Source organism: Crocodylus siamensis, chromosome 1, assembly GCF_052110815.1.
Source record: "Crocodylus siamensis isolate JL-2025a chromosome 1, ASM5211081v1, whole genome shotgun sequence".
In the NCBI taxonomy this organism is placed as follows: domain Eukaryota; kingdom Metazoa; phylum Chordata; order Crocodylia; family Crocodylidae; genus Crocodylus; species Crocodylus siamensis.
This window is the reverse complement of record NC_143395.1, coordinates 396,298,006-396,313,635: the sequence shown is the minus strand read 5'-3', so window position 1 is coordinate 396,313,635 and position 15,630 is coordinate 396,298,006. Positions and strand designations below refer to the sequence as shown.

At 42.2% G+C, this 15,630-nt stretch overlaps 1 protein-coding gene across 3 annotated transcripts in view; it reads left to right on the top strand.

The window, feature by feature from the left end:
* Positions 1-15,630, top strand: part of CNTN5 (contactin 5) — a 1,171,322-nt gene that overhangs the window by 705,742 nt on the left and 449,950 nt on the right. For all 3 annotated transcript variants that reach the window (XM_090030265.1, XM_090030258.1, XM_090030254.1), the window contains one exon: positions 1,443-1,618. In XM_090030265.1, the coding sequence (XP_089886391.1) occupies positions 1,443-1,618 (176 nt within the window). The remainder of the gene's footprint in view (positions 1-1,442; positions 1,619-15,630) is intronic.

Sequence of the window (15,630 nt, the reverse complement as noted above, 5' to 3'; positions counted from 1 at the left end):
GTCAAAGATAGAAATCAAAGAATGAACATAAATGGCCAGTTTTGGGATGAATAAAGTAAACAGAGGGGTCCCCCAGGGTTCTGTTTTGGAACAAGTGCTGTTTAGCATATTAATACAGATCTCAGAAGGGGTGAGTAGTGAGGTGGCCAAATTTGCATAAGACACAAAATTATTCAAAGTGGTAAAGACCAAGGTGGACTGTGAGGAACAACAATATAGAAGGATCAGGCACTATTGTGCGAATGCACAACTAAACAGCAGATGAAATTCAGTGTAGATAAGTGTAATGTGATTTACCTGGGCAAAAATAACCCAAACTATACCCGCACTATGATAGGCTCTAACTCAGCTGTTACCACACAGGAAAGAAACCTGGGGGTCTCTGCTGAGCAGCCATCAGAAAGGCAAAAAAGAATGTTAGAAATTATTAAGAAGAGAATTGTAAAGAAAACACTATCGTGTCCCTTTATAAATCCATGGTGCATCCACACCTTGAATACTGTGCCCAGCTTTGGTCCCTGCACCTCAGAAAGGATATGGAAGAACTAGAGAAGGTATGGAGAAGGGCAGGGCAGCAAGGATGATTAGTGGTATGGATGGGCTTCTATATGAGGAGAGACCAAAGAGGCTAGGCTTGTTTAGTTTAGAACAGAAATACTTGAGGGGGGCCATGATTTGAATTTATAATGTATTAAATGGTAAAGAGGAAGTAAACAGGGTCTTATTTATTTACTGTCTTTCATGATACAAGAACTATGGATCATAAAATGAAACTAGTAGGTAGTAAGTTTAAAACTAGCAACGGGAAGTTCTTTTTCACACACCATGTAATTAAAGTGTGGAGCTCATTGCCAAAAGACGTAGTGGAAACTGGCAGTTGAACCAGATTTTTAAAAGGATTGGACACGTTCTTGGAGAAAAGGTGCATCCTTAGTTATAGGATACTGAGCAAGGTAGACACCTAGGGACGACCCAGTAAATGGAAGTTCTTACGGTTCTTAAGAATGTGTGAAGTTTTCAAAGGCTTTAGAATTTGGCCAAATGTAGGTGTCTGCTCATGGGAACAATAAAAGGGACATTTCTAACAGAAAAGCCACCTCTGGACAAATGGTGACGTTCCTGCTTCAAAGCATGAGGCAACAACAGCTTTTCAAGAAAAGGTTATCAGTGTGTTTTCATACATCTGAGCCAGTTCAGTTGACATTCTCCAGAATTATTCAGTTTGTGGAAAATACAAGCCTGAACAATTAAAGTTTTCCAAAGTTAGAGGCAACTGAAAACAGAGATTTAAACAGCAAGTGCCGTATAGCCTTAAAAAAAGACAGTGCTATCAGCAGTGCTTATAATAAGCTGGACCCCTTTTGATCATTTACATTGTATCAAAAATGTCATCTTTCTCTTCCAGTCAAATACTAAACTAGTTACTCCCTATTTCTCCCCAGATGGTTACGGAATGGAACTGAAATTGATATTGAAAGTGATTACCGCTACAGTTTGATAGAAGGAAGTTTGATCATCAGCAATCCCAGTGAAGCTAAGGATTCTGGGCAGTATCAGTGTCTAACTACCAACATGTTTGGCACCATATTGAGTAAAGAGGCCCTTCTTCAATTTGCATGTGAGTAACAATATTCAAACATGGATATATCAATCTATTACACAACTTAATAAGGTTCCATAAATGCCATAAAGCAGCAGTCCACAACCTTTTTAGATTGCGAGTTGGATTGACTCAGTTTGGGTTGAAGGTGTGATGGTCTTAAAACCCAGTGACTGCTGCCAGTTTTCCTTGCAGTGGCACAGGGAAAATATCCATCATGCTACTTTTTCCTGCATGGAGAGTGCCCACTTCTGCCACTTTTGCCTTTGGTGGCACAGCTGATCCTTTTCCCTGCGGTAGCAGGAGAAAGAGACTGCTGCCAAAGCCTTCTTCCACAAAATGCTGCCAAAATCCCATGGTCATGAGCTGAATTGAATGGTTCTGAAAGCTGGATCCAACCCACAAATCACAGGGTGCTCACACCTGTCCTAGAAAAAAGAAAAAACATACAAACCAATATTTAAAAACCTATATTATGCCAGGCTAAAATGGTAGAATCAGTCATAAGCTACTTTGTTTAAATAGCTGCTTTCTGTTTAACTTTTTGGAGTGAGAATAATCAGAGGAAAGTTGCAGAAAGCACTTTGTTTGGAAAGTTTCCAAAAGATATACCATTTAATTATCAATTTGTGCATTCTCCCAGCATATTTTTAATGTTGGGCCCATTTTCTAATGGACACATAAATCAATTTATCACAGTATTTGAACATGTGCATGTGTATATAATGCAGTGATAGATTATTTGAGTCAGTGGCTGTAATTGCATGTGTACATTATGGTTGCACTTGCATGTACAATCAGTATAGAACATGAATTATATGGCCATCAAAAATGGCAATAAATTAAATTATCCCTGGATGACATAGAAATTAAAAATTAAATGGCACAACATTAGAAATAATTTTAAATTATGGGCTTTCTGCAATTTTATATATAGTGACAAAGACAGAAATATGGAAAATTAAAGTATGTGGATGGTTAAGGCAATATTCAAGCATTTAACGTACCTCTGGAAAACTAGAGGTGCCATTTAGGAACTGACACATTATTTTAGTAAATCAAGTGTCATGCCTCCAGCAATGTCTTATCCTTATTGCACACTTCTATTCTGTAGCATATCATATTATTGCATGGCCTATTATGCAGTGATTTATTTATTTTTTAAAGTAGAGGATATACAAATAATTCTTTCCCAAGTTTTTAGCTCCTGCTGGCAATTAGACAGTCCCCTTGGACATGAGGTTTTGCTACCCATTGATTTTACTTCATAGCTGCAAATGCTATTACTGAAGTTATTAATAAGGTGATGGAACTATCCAATGTGTCTCTGGAATAGGAAGGAGTCTATTTTTACCAGTAGTTTGCCACTATTTGTGTCACCATTGCAGTCCATATTGATATGTAAAAGACTCCAGTAACATATATATTTTACAAATTGCATAGCACTGTAATTAAACTTAAAAAAACAACATTATAATGATCCTTGTCAGGAAGTGTTACTGTAATTCAGTCCTAAAGTCAGCTCTGGTAACGTATTGTCCTGGCTTCCCTAGTATATTACAAAACTATTATAAAATGAGTTCTTAACTATAAAAGATTACAGCTGGTGAAGTTGGATTGTTTCAGAGCTCTGAATCACAGCCTCTTTCATGAGGATGACTAAGGGAGTGATCAACTGACCCCAATTGCACAAAGAGACAAACGACTCAGAAATAGGGCTGATAGCTGTAGAAAGCAAGTGGGACTTTGGTGTCTATGATTGCAAAGTGCTAAGGATCTATAATATACCTCAGTAGAGCATTTTATTTTGATTTTTTTCTTTTCAAATCTCTAAAACCATAGAGATGGATGGATGGACATAAGAAGAGAAGGAAAAGAGAGAAATGGGATGCAAACAAAGGTTGATAGTAATCTTAGTGTGGGTGTAGGCAGTGGCTGTGGGTTTGAGTTTTGGTGGTGACAATGCATGTATTGTCAAAAACCCATCCACAGGATACCAAGTTTCTTCCCAATGTGCCAGTGCTTGTCCCAAAAAACAGACCATGATTTTCCCTGGGATAACTCCTTGTCCCTGCAAGCCTCATCTCCACTGTCCCCCTTACAGCTGAAGCAGGGAAATCTCTGGGTATGTCTATACATGCTATTAGTTTGAAGTAGGCTAGGGCTAGAAGCTGCCTGCCAGCACAGGAGGATACTGTCCTGGCCAGGCTCTGTGATCAGAGTCTGCCCTGGTAGCAGGAACCTCCCAGGGGCAGGGCACAATGTCCCAGCCCCGGCTCCAATCATGGAGCCGGGGCTGGGAGCTGCCTGCTGCTGGAGGAGGGGGAAGAAAAAAAGAGAAGTTGAATGCAAACAAAGACTGGTTTTTATCTCAGTGTGGATGTAGGCAGTGGTTGTGGGTAGAGGGACATTGTCCCATCTGGGTTCCTCGATTGGAGCCTGCCCCGGTGACAGCAGCTCCCAGGAGATCAAATTGTTCTCCTGCTCCCTGATGCCTGAGCTGACAGGAGCAAATTTGCTCTTGGTCCATGTCTACACATGGGCTACTGTGCAGTAACTACCATGAGGTTAATATGCTACCTGTATTTACGAATGCAAATCACCACATGTATCATATTAGTATAACAAGCACAAGAAATCTGAATGACACCTTACAAAATTTGATGTTGTTTGTGACATATATAACCAATTATACACACACTAATATGTATATATATTTATACATGCATATATGTGTTTCTATTTATCTATTTATCTATTTCTATTTATTTATGTCTAGTGTAAGGCCTCTCAGGTCAGGACCCAAGCACACTTGTGTACAGTCAATAAGATACCATTTAATGTAAACATAGTTCTTCACTTATTGCAAAATGCAATCTGGAATACTTTCACATTTAAAGCATAACTCAGAATGAAAAATATTCTCCCATAATGCAGTGATTTTTTGACATGCAGCAATTCGCTATATAAAATGGTGTCACTATACTATATTAACTTATTACCATGCTGATGAGAGCTTTGAATTGATAATGTGACACCTTTGAATTCTCTCACATCCTGCTGAGTTTTAAATCTGTAAGCTCATAGCAATCTATCAAAAGTTTAGATTCTCACAAATTTCTGTCAGTAAATTAAACACAAAATGACTCAAGAATAAAGTCTTCTCATGCTGTTTTCAGCTTCAAAACATCTTTCTATGTCAACCTTGCTAAATTGATAGTTCATATATAAATCAGAACACCCTGCTTTCTGGGGCATTAAGTTGATTTTGATCCAGAAAATTCAGCTGGTTTTCCTTGCAGCAGTTGTTTAAAAGTTTGAGTAATTTCTTCCTGGACTTATAGGCAAATTACAGTGTGCAGTTGTAGTTATGGTGATGCTTGATAGTTCCACTAGAGCTAATGATAATGAGTAGTTTCCATTAGGAAACCTGAGGTGCCTAAAAAGTTACATCTTAAGCGTGCTTCTCCAGTGCCTTTTTTTTGTGTTTTTCCCACTACAGCTTAAAGAATAGCTTTAATTATTATACAAAATGTTGCGAGTATTTTAATCTTTAAATCTTTAAACAAGTTCTCATAGCATCTCAACATTATACATAATGTCAATTTCCCTTTTATTTATAGATATTATTTAAGAACTTTCATTCATTCACATATATCTTTATGCTAGTGTTAGAATTAGAGCCCTTAATAATGTCATCATCATCTATATTGCTACCAGTGCTATATTGCTGCTTCCTTCCACCCAAATGGTTTCCCCATATCTGAACCTCCTGTGTCTAAAATGGTTGAAAGTAGGGCTGTGCAAAACACCATTGTTTTGTTTTAACATCTGTTTTACCATTTTGAAGGGACAGTGTTTTGTTTTGTTGTTTCATTTTGAAGCAAAGTCCCATTTCGTTTCATCATAAAAGTTTCTTTGTTTTGACGAGTTTCAACGTTTTGCCCATAATGAGGAATCATGAAAATGCCTAAAACGTTGTCATTTCTAGCCTGATTTGGATGAAAATTGCAGGGATGGTAGCCCCTTCTGGGGGCATGAAGTCTGCCAAGATTCAAGGAGACAGGTGCAGAGATTTCTGGGAAACTTCAGAACCGCAAAGTGATCAAAACAAAAGTCTTGACACTTGCTGGCAGAGGCAGCCTCCTGTCATCCAGCATGCAGATCTGGGGGCTCACACCCCTGGGAGGGCTGCAGGGCTGTGCCAGACTCCTCCCAGGGTGAGATCCCCTGGATCTGCACACCAGATGACAGGAGGCTGCTGCTGCCACCTAGGCCTGGCAACAACATTAGTTTTCCCTGGCACTGAGTGTGGGCTGTGCCCAGGCAGCAGCCTGAGCCTCCTGTCATCTGGTGCAGCTCTGGGGGCTCTCACCCTGAGAGGAGTCCAGCACAGCCCAGCAACCCTCCTTGGGGTGTGAGCCCCCAGATCTGTGCCCTGAAGAGAGGAGGCTCAGGCTGGTTGTCCCACCTGGGACCAGTGCCAGACGTGGGCTTTGCCCAGCACCGGAGAAGATTGCTGCTGCCACAACCTGAGCCTCCTCTCACCTGGTGCAGATCCGGGGGCTCGCACCCCCGGGAGTAGTGCGGCACAGCCTGATGGCCCTCCTGCAGGTGTGAACCCATGGATCTGTGCCCTGATGAGACAAGGCTCAGGTTCCTTGTCCCACCTGAGACCAGTGCCCCTTGCTCACCTCCCCACCCAGCTGCAGCCCCCCTATGCAGCCCACACCCAGCTACAGCCACCCCATGCATTCCAATCCCAGCTGTGGCAGCCCCTGTCCAGCTGGAACCCCTCTGCAGCTTACCAGCATCAGCAGCTGTGCTTTTGGCACCCTGCATGGTGGGAAGCAGTGCTGATCAGCCCCAGCCTCCAGGTATCCACCACCTCTGCTACAGCATAGTGCTGCTGCCTGGCTCAGCATGGTGCAGCACAGTCTGTGTTCTTTTGGGCAGCTCTAGACTGTCACCTGGGGCTGCGTACCTCTCATGGGCCACACCGGCCCAGGTCCTGTGTGCACAGAAGTGGTGCACAAGGCTGATGCACGCAGGACCCAGGCCAGTGTGGCTGGTGGTCTCTGCAAGTAGTGTGCAGATCTGGGTGACAGCCCAACGCTCAGGGCTGTGTTCCACTCACAGGAACCACCGGCCACAGAGGCCCGGGTCCTGCATGTACAGAAGCGGCGAGCAGGGCTCATGAATGCAGGACTCAGGCTGGTGTAGCTGGTGGTGCCCAGGAGTGGCACCAGCCATGGGTGACAGCCCAGAGCTACCAAAAAGCATACAGCTCTGTGCTTCATCACGCTGAACTGGGCAACAGGAGCAACGTGCTGTGGTAGAGGCAATGGATACCTGGAGGCTGGGGCCAAGCCACACTGTCTCCTACCATACAGGGGTGCAAGAGCACAGCTGCTGATGCTGGGGAGGAGTCCAGCACAGCCCCAAAGCCCTCCTAGAGGTATGAGCCCCTGGATCTGTGTGCCGGATGACAGGAGGCTGTTGCTGACACCTGGGACCAGCTTAGAAGCCAAGTAAGCCCTGCTTTGAAACTCAAAAAGTTTCAAAACTTTTAAAACATTTTGAGTGCCCTTGTTTTGTTTCAAAGCTGTTTCAAAGCCTTTTGTTTCATTTCAATTTCATTGTTTTGAACTCAAAATGCATTGAAACAGCTTTGAAACAAAACAGCCGGTGAAATTTCACACAGCATTAGGTGAAAGGCTGAAATATATTTTCTGTTGCTGCAAGTGGCCTGTTCCAAGTTATAGCAGAGGCAATCTCTGTTCTATTGTCATGTCTCAAACCAGAAACCATGATATAGATCACTGTTCTACAAAAGTTTATGTCCCTAGACTAAGTTAAGTCTAGTTAAGTCTAGTTGTGGTAGCTCTTTATAAAAGAGATCATGTCACTCTGTAATGTTTTAAAGACAGGCAACAAAGCATTTAAAGCAATTTTGTCAGGAAAAGTTCTAACTTCTAGGTAATGAGGTGATGTCCAACAATTACATTAGGCCATAATAGATTGAAAGGCAGTTGAGGCAATGAGACACAGAGTTTGTATAATGGTACTCTTTTTCTTAGGCCCTTATTAGACCTTGTTAAAGCCTAGGTCTCCCAGAGAGCAGCAATATGGGGGAGCAATCCTCTCCCTCCCACTTCTCCCACAAGTAGAGGGAGCCATGGACACCCTGCCTAGCATAGGTGGTGAAAGGAGTGAGCTAAGCAGGCTCTGCCTCCCCAAATGCAGGGCACCAGGTAAGACTGTAGGGCAGTTCTGCTACAGGTTGCTGCAGCAGGGGGGAGGAACAGGCACACTAAGATACCCTGCACGATTGCAGCCAGCCCAGCCACAGGTAGGTAAGGTTTTTTTCAGTCTTTCTTTATGACTGCTTGGGCTTGAGGAGCGGGCAGATCGAAACCCCCACAGTTCAGGAGAAGGAGGGGTAGGAAAAGGGTGAATCATTCACCCCTGCATCACTCCCTCCTTCACTGTGGAGATTGTTCCATGACCTGGCCTGGCCAGGACCCCATTCATGGGGCTCATGGCTCCCCCACTATTTGCAAGGGGCAAGGGTGGGCCGCAGCTGCAAGCCGACCTCAGCCTCTGCTTCTTGTCTCTGCATCTCACTGCTGCCGGTGCTTTGAAAGTGATGCAGCATGGTGCCATGTGCCTTGCTATCCAACAATCAGAGCCTAATGGCTCATCCGGGGTGTGGTGCTAGGGAGCCAAGGAGGGGAAATTTCCCTCTCTTTGCTCCCCAGGGTTTGCGCAGCAGTAGCAGCCATCTGTCCACACCCCTGGATGCTGCAGTGAATTGGCCGGGTCAGGTCCTGGGGCAATCGGAGCCTGGGGGCTCATCCAGGGGCACAGTGCCAGGGAGCCAAGCAATGGCAGTGAGGCATAGAGGCACAGAGCAGAGGGTGAACCCAGCCCACAGCTGCAGCCTGCCCTTGCCCTGTGCAAAAATCAGGGGTGCATGTGTCCCCACTTTGATTCCCTTGTGCCGCACGTCTGGAAAAGCTGCCAAGATGCACTGAGCTCTTCTCGAGGACATCTCAGGGCAGGCACGAGGATCCCAGGGGCTCCAGCCCAGCAGTGCAGCTGAAGCTGGCCCCACTCTGGCCCCCAGCTCCGGGTCCCCCTGGGCAGTGCAGGGCTGGGGCTAGTTTGGGGCCGGGAGGCAGCAATTCACAGGGCCTGCCAATGCCTTGCAATGACCCTGGGCACAGTGGAAGGGGCAGCTGCATGGGTGCAGCAGGCCCCAGCCCTGATCCCAGCTCTGCTCTGCTCCCTCCCAATCCCTGCCCAGTCCCAGCCCCACTTCCCACTCTCCCACTCTAGCCCTTCCCCCACAGACTTTCCTTTCCTGCAGGGGGTGGGGGTGGCACATGCATGCTCAGCCCTCCTAAATTATTTTTCTCCCTTCACCTATGCTGCCCAGCCACAGGCTGCCCAGGTCTTCTGGGCACCAGCAAGCAGGAGGTGGAGGGGTGAGGAATTCCACCTTCTGCTTGCTGCTTCTTGGTAGACCATGGTTGTGATGTGACCAGGAAAGGCATCCCTGGCTCCCTGCACTTATGTGGAGAAGGATGGGTCAGGATGGGGTGAGTGTCACAGCCCTGGAGCTCACTTGCTGTGCCTGGCACAAGCAGTGGAACAGAGGCACCATGCCTAGCTATGATCACCCATTGTATCATGGATTACTGGAGAACTTTAGCTTGGGCAGAGTAACTGTGGTAAGTGGCCATATGGTAATGGAACAAGAACAAAATCAGGCAGATTGGAGATAATCCTACCCTGGACTGGGGTACTTTAAATGGAATAACAAATGCTTTAAACCACTTAAAAGATGTTAATGTGCCAGTCCAGGGGTTTAGGGCTCCAGAAGCTGCCTAAATTTACCATGTAACAAGGCCCTTATTTGCCTACAGCATGAGCTCCAGAAACCCAGAAATGGATCACAGATTACAGGGAGATTTAAAAAATAAGGTCATTGAATTGCTTGAGGTACACAGTCTGCATCACTTTGGCAATTAATTAAATCTTTGCAGTTTGTAGATAACTAGATTTGCTCTTTCAATTAAATAGAGAATTGGTGTACAGCTTGAAGAAGCAGAAAAGACATTTCAAAGAGGTCTTTCAAGCAGCAGTGCAGAAGAAAAAGCATATGCTATAATAAACCTATAAAAACATTGTTGAAATTAACAAAAACGAAGGACTCATACATTGTAGAAGCTCTGGAGATACTGCCGATTCTGAATCACTAAGTAATGTACCAAGTTGCTGTGGTTATTTTTAGGTCAGCATTAAAGAGTTATTACAATTATAGCTTCCCATGCTATGTCACCTGTTTGTGTATGCATCTGATTAAAACATAGTCCTTTCAGAAGCCAAAGACAGGACTCCTAAATGCTTATACAGTGTCTTCAGATTTGTAATGGTCAAGCGGTTGCATGTGTGTATGTGTGCACTTCCTTGTGTTGAAAATTAGTTGATAAAGTTTTGTGTATTCTTAGATATAGTCAAACAGACAGATATATAGCTTTTTGTTGTATCAATGGTTATTTTAATATAGTTTGTTTGGAAAGAGGAAGTCTGGGAAAGATAAATGTCTACATGGACCTTTAAAATGTGAAAACAAATATTTATGAAGGACCTGAACAAAAAAAAATATTTTTTCTATTTTTCTTATTGTTTTGCTGTAGTAAATATAGTACCTAAGAAAGACCATGCCAAAGACTGTGCAGGCATCCTTATTGATGCTGATTTTAAGGAAGTGAACAAAATAGCTAAGTAATTTCAAGCCATATTAGGAATAAAGGAGATGAATATTTTGCCAAATAAAATGCTAAAATAATTTAAAGAATTTATATGGAAATGCAATTAATCGGCAAATTTTAAGAGAGTGTTATAAAGAAAACAGTGAAGAAGGAAAAGGAAAGATAATGTGTATAAGCCCTAAAAGAAAGTAAATTAAACATATTAGTTAAAAACAAAGTTAGTTCAGATGGTGCGGTGTAATAAGTTGTCATAAAACAAACAAACAAAATAAAATCATCACTTTATCTTACTTGCAAATGCAGTTTATAGTCCTCTGTGCCCATTGATGTAAATGAAATGCTCATGCTCAAGATATGCCATTTACCTTCCAAACTTCTAATCAGTTCATTACAATTTCAGACTATTGAAGAATAATTATCAAATTCCCTTGGACAATCATTAAGCTTAATGAAGTTAGCTCTGCTGGATGTGGCTAACTCATTCGAAAACTATTTTTGTCCCAGCACATCTTTACAAATTCTGAATTAAGTTGAGTTTCTTCAACTCAGAGAGGTAGAACCGAGTCTGATTTGGTTTTGTGCTTTTTTGTGTAGCATAAAATTTTGTTTACAACAGGAAGACACCTCCGGGTAGCCAAAGCAATGAAATAATGATACATTCTGCAGCTACGATAGCTGTTGTGAGTATAAATCTAAACTTTGATGAACAATTTCTAGTTATAAGAATTTATCTACAAAAGCCCTTTGGGAGATGGGGTTTACTTGATAAGAATCTGTAAAAGTTTTACGATTTACCTTTACACACTAAGCCTATTCCATTAAAACAGGATTTATAGTACTAGTCTGATTCTCTGTAGTCTCTATAATGTGTGTTACTTAAATGGGGATTTTAATCTGTAACAATAATTTTCACCACAGTACTTTGTTTGCCTGGCTCCTTTTGTTACTTGTACATCAGTTCACATGAGTCTATCTTTTACATTTCCAGAACCTGTTGGGAAACTGATAAAAGACAAATTCAGTTTTCAAATTAACTGAATTCTGCCCATTTTTGTTGCACTAGAACTGCGTGTCCTTGCCCGGGGTTATATAGCCCCTCTGCTTTAGAATAGTATTCTGCACTTTTCTTATAACAAAGGATGCACTTTTTTTCTGACCTTTGTCACACACCCAATTCATTTCCTCTGTAAAGACATAAAACAAAATTGCTTTTTTTTTTCTCTTTCATAGATTATTCAGCTGTTTGCAAGCATATCTTATCTGTAAGGCAAGGATCTTATCTGTAGTATTTACTACCTAGCTCAAAAAAGAAAAGAGGAGAGGAAGAGTAAAACCTTTTTCTAAGCCATTGACTCAGCTCCTGAGTGCAATTTTACTCTGCTGATTGTCATTGCTTTTTTGTATTTCTTTTTTTTAATCTATTTTCTCATTTAGTCTACAGAAAAAAAGTATTGATTAGCTATAATTCATAGGTCCTTTTTCAATTGATGAACACAGTAACTGTCCACTGACATACAGAATAAGAAGTCAGCAATGATATGGACAAATAAATCAATAGTTTATTGGGAGACAGCCTGCTTACTGCACATTTAATCATGGTACACTTGTGACAGCTTGTTAGAGAGTTCACCACCTCCTAAGAGTTGAGTTTAAAGAGCCACATTTTCTTGCTTACTGTTGTGCACACTGGAAATGCATAGCCTTGGGCATTCAAGTAGGTTTCTTCCATTGCTTCTTAATAAAAATTAATTTTTAAACAGATGATTTCTTCCATCCACCTAGGTGCGAAAAACCTGATATGTTGAGTTAATTCCCAGATTTACAGCATAAAAAATGCTTAATCACATTATGATGCACACATTTCCCTCTAAGCTACACAAACCTGTGCTGCATTACTATAAAATATTAATTGCAATGAAAGATTTAGCAACACGAATATAAGCTGAAGTGGGGAAAGAAATCAGAAAGCAATTAGCTACACTTTCCTTTTGCGAAACTTCTCTGATAGTCTTGCAATACACTTTGGGTTATGTATCACTTTTCTCTACAGCAGTGTTCGGCATATGTTATTGGCTCTATGAATAAGAGTAAGAGCTACTAAGGAATTTTACAATACAGAGCACATGGAATATTTTTTGCCCAGTGATTCTAAGATACATTTACAAATATACATACCTAGCAAAAAAGTCTACATAGATACAGTTAATTGCACAAGGGTAGGATAATTCCTCTCACTCCTTTCCCCTCCCACCCCCATATATATATATTCTGTAATATATGTCTTTACAGAAAACTGCTTTTTCAGTTTCCCAACACTTCCCCTAAACTACAGCAAGAGAGAGAGAGCATGCCACAAGAGGACTGTTTTGGAAATGTGCTCATGGTCCTAAATGTTGTTATCAGATACATTAGCAAGGAGTGTTCCAATAGGATGGACATACTTTTTGTATGCCTTTACTCCCACAACAAAATCATACAACATGAGGGTTGGAAGGGACCTCAGGAGGTTATCTAGTCCAACCCCTTGCTCAAAGCAGGACCAGCCCCAACTACATCATTCCAGCCAGGGCTTTGTCTACCTGGGACTTAAAACCCTTCAATGATGGAGATTCCACAACCTCCCTGGGTAACCTGCTCCAGTGCTTAACTATCTCCTAGTGTGAGAGCTTGTCCTGAAATCAAACCTAAACTTCCCTTGCTGCAACTTAAAACTGTCTCAAGGACCCCTTAGATTTCAGTTTTTCTCATTCCATATTGACTTCACAAAGTATAAGGCTCACTCACCTTGCCTTTGTTCTGCATTAGCAGGGAGAGACCCTCTCCTGTTCTTCCCCATGAGGGACATCAGAGGGTCCTCGCTAAGAAGAAAGGAAGGTGTTAATTAATTCATTTCATACTGCTGCCCTCTATGACTATGCAGTCAGATCCAGCAAATATAGCCCTTTTGAAGGTGAAAGCACTGACCTTGCTGTAGAAGGTACATAAATAGGAAATTTAGTATAGTTTATAGCATTTGCTTCATTAATCAGAATATTATTCCATTCTTCTATAATCAGGCAGGTATTTTAGAACACCAACTGTAGACTCATATCTGCTTCACTGTCATTCCAGTGAATATGAAATCATTAAATAGTTTAATCTGAATGCTCTTTTGTGAAAAATGAATAGCAAAATCAAATTCAAATTGAATATTAAAAAGTGTTCACTAAACATAATAGTGCATTAACTTGCCTGTATGGTGTTATCCCTCTCCCCTCAATTCTTGTCTACATTTTTGTTTCAGTTGTAGAACCTTTGGACCAGACATCATAGCATGAGAGAAAAGGAATAAAGTGTGCTTTTAGACACAGTCCTTGCTGATAGGAGATGCATAAGTACACAGTACTCCATGCAAAATATTAGTAAGCATAGCACTTCAGAGACATCCCTAAGGTAAACTTCCAGAGTTCCTCTGTTCCATAAGAGGAAAGCTGTAATTTGTTATCACCATGATGAGTCAGGCAATATGTGAGGAGCAGAATGTGTTGTTAATATATTTTATTGGCCCAACAACATCGTTAAGAGAGATGTTAGGCAACTTTTCTTCCAGAGGAGAATCAGATTAATTTGTAACACCCAACAAGGGGGTGCAGCATATTTCCTCAGCACATCCAGCTGCCTACTATTGAAGGAATATGATATTGTAGAATATATCAAAGATATATAATTTATTATGTCATTGACACTATATCATCCATAGATAAAATTTCATCCTCATTGATTCTTATATCTATCAGATACTACAAATGTTCTGCTTACTTCAAAATGTTGAAACAAAAATGAGATGTATTAGTCCTGTCAGATGCATTTATTACTACATAAGTTTTGATGTCAACAAAGTATTTTGAGTAAATTTGCTTGTGCCCTGCTCAATACTTAATTCTGACAGCATACTTCACACAGTGCATTTTATGTGTTGTGGTCAAAAAAGGAATTAATAGAGAGCAGCAATTTAGGTAAATCTAAATGTATTTATTGCAGTCATTTAAAGATGCATGCAATATCCTTTGGTTTGCACTTTTGCATCTTTTTTTTTTTCTTATGTCACCTGGAAGGAATGCTTCCAGGAGTGCCAGTCTGGTATTTTCCTTGATAAAAAACTGATCCTACAAATGAAGGAAACAGAAAAGATACAATCTGTCTGGATTTCAGTGATGTATTTAATATGTTGCCACATGGAAAAGTATTAAACTATTTTGAGAAGATGGGGATTAATAAGTACATCTTAGATTGAGGTGAATGGAAGTATGTCTAAGCAAGGTGGAACTGCAACTTTCCACCATTATTCTGAGAAATGCTGCTCACTGTGAATACTTGTCCCAAACTGGAAGCAGTGCGGCTATATTAGTACAGTGTTACAACCATAAATTCCATTTCTAAGTCTCAGCAGAGTTTATTGGCATGTTGTGAAGAAAACTTAGCCAGGTCAGCAGAGAGATGGCAGGACACTGCCCTGGTGATGGAGCATGGTGGGAGCAAAACCACGGTGGCCGGAGCTGCTGTGGATAAAAATCAAAGGAAAAACCCATGGTGGAGCCAGGAGGAGCTGGAACCAGCTCCCACATCTGCCTGGGCACGCTTTATAAAAGTGTTCCAGGGGTGATTGGCTGGGCAAAACCTGGCACCAGGATAAAAGATCCAGCAGGAAAGAAGGTGAGGGAAGCAGGAGGAGGAGGAGTGGAAATGGAAGCAGAAGCAGCCACAGCCACAGCAGCAGCTGCAGCAACAACATCCTTGGCTGGCTCAGAAGAGCCTGGGCACTTAGAGGCTCCCAACATGGGAACCTGGTGGCTCCCATGGAAGTGGAGCGTGGTGGAGATGTCAGGCCAGTAAGCTTCCCAGGGGTCATTTACAGACCCAGTGTGGACAGCGCATGGCAGCAGCGACTGGGACATGGGCAGGAATGACAGGGACGGCGCTCTGACGGGGATGGTGAACAACAGGTACTGGACCCAGGGAGAAAATGATGTGGCAAGGGGGGCCAAAGCCCGGGCAGAATCAGATGCCGAGTAAGCCAGGAGGAAAAGGGAGCTGCAGGAGACACTTGGCATAGATATCACCAGTGACCAACTACTGCAGCCCCTAAGGGACTGAGCGCCAGGGAGGGTCAGTACATCGACCCTGATGAACAACAGAATGGTTGGTATTAGGCAGGGTGCACGGGAGGCAGAGCCCCGAGAAGACATATCGTGAGGACAGCCAAGAGGAGGT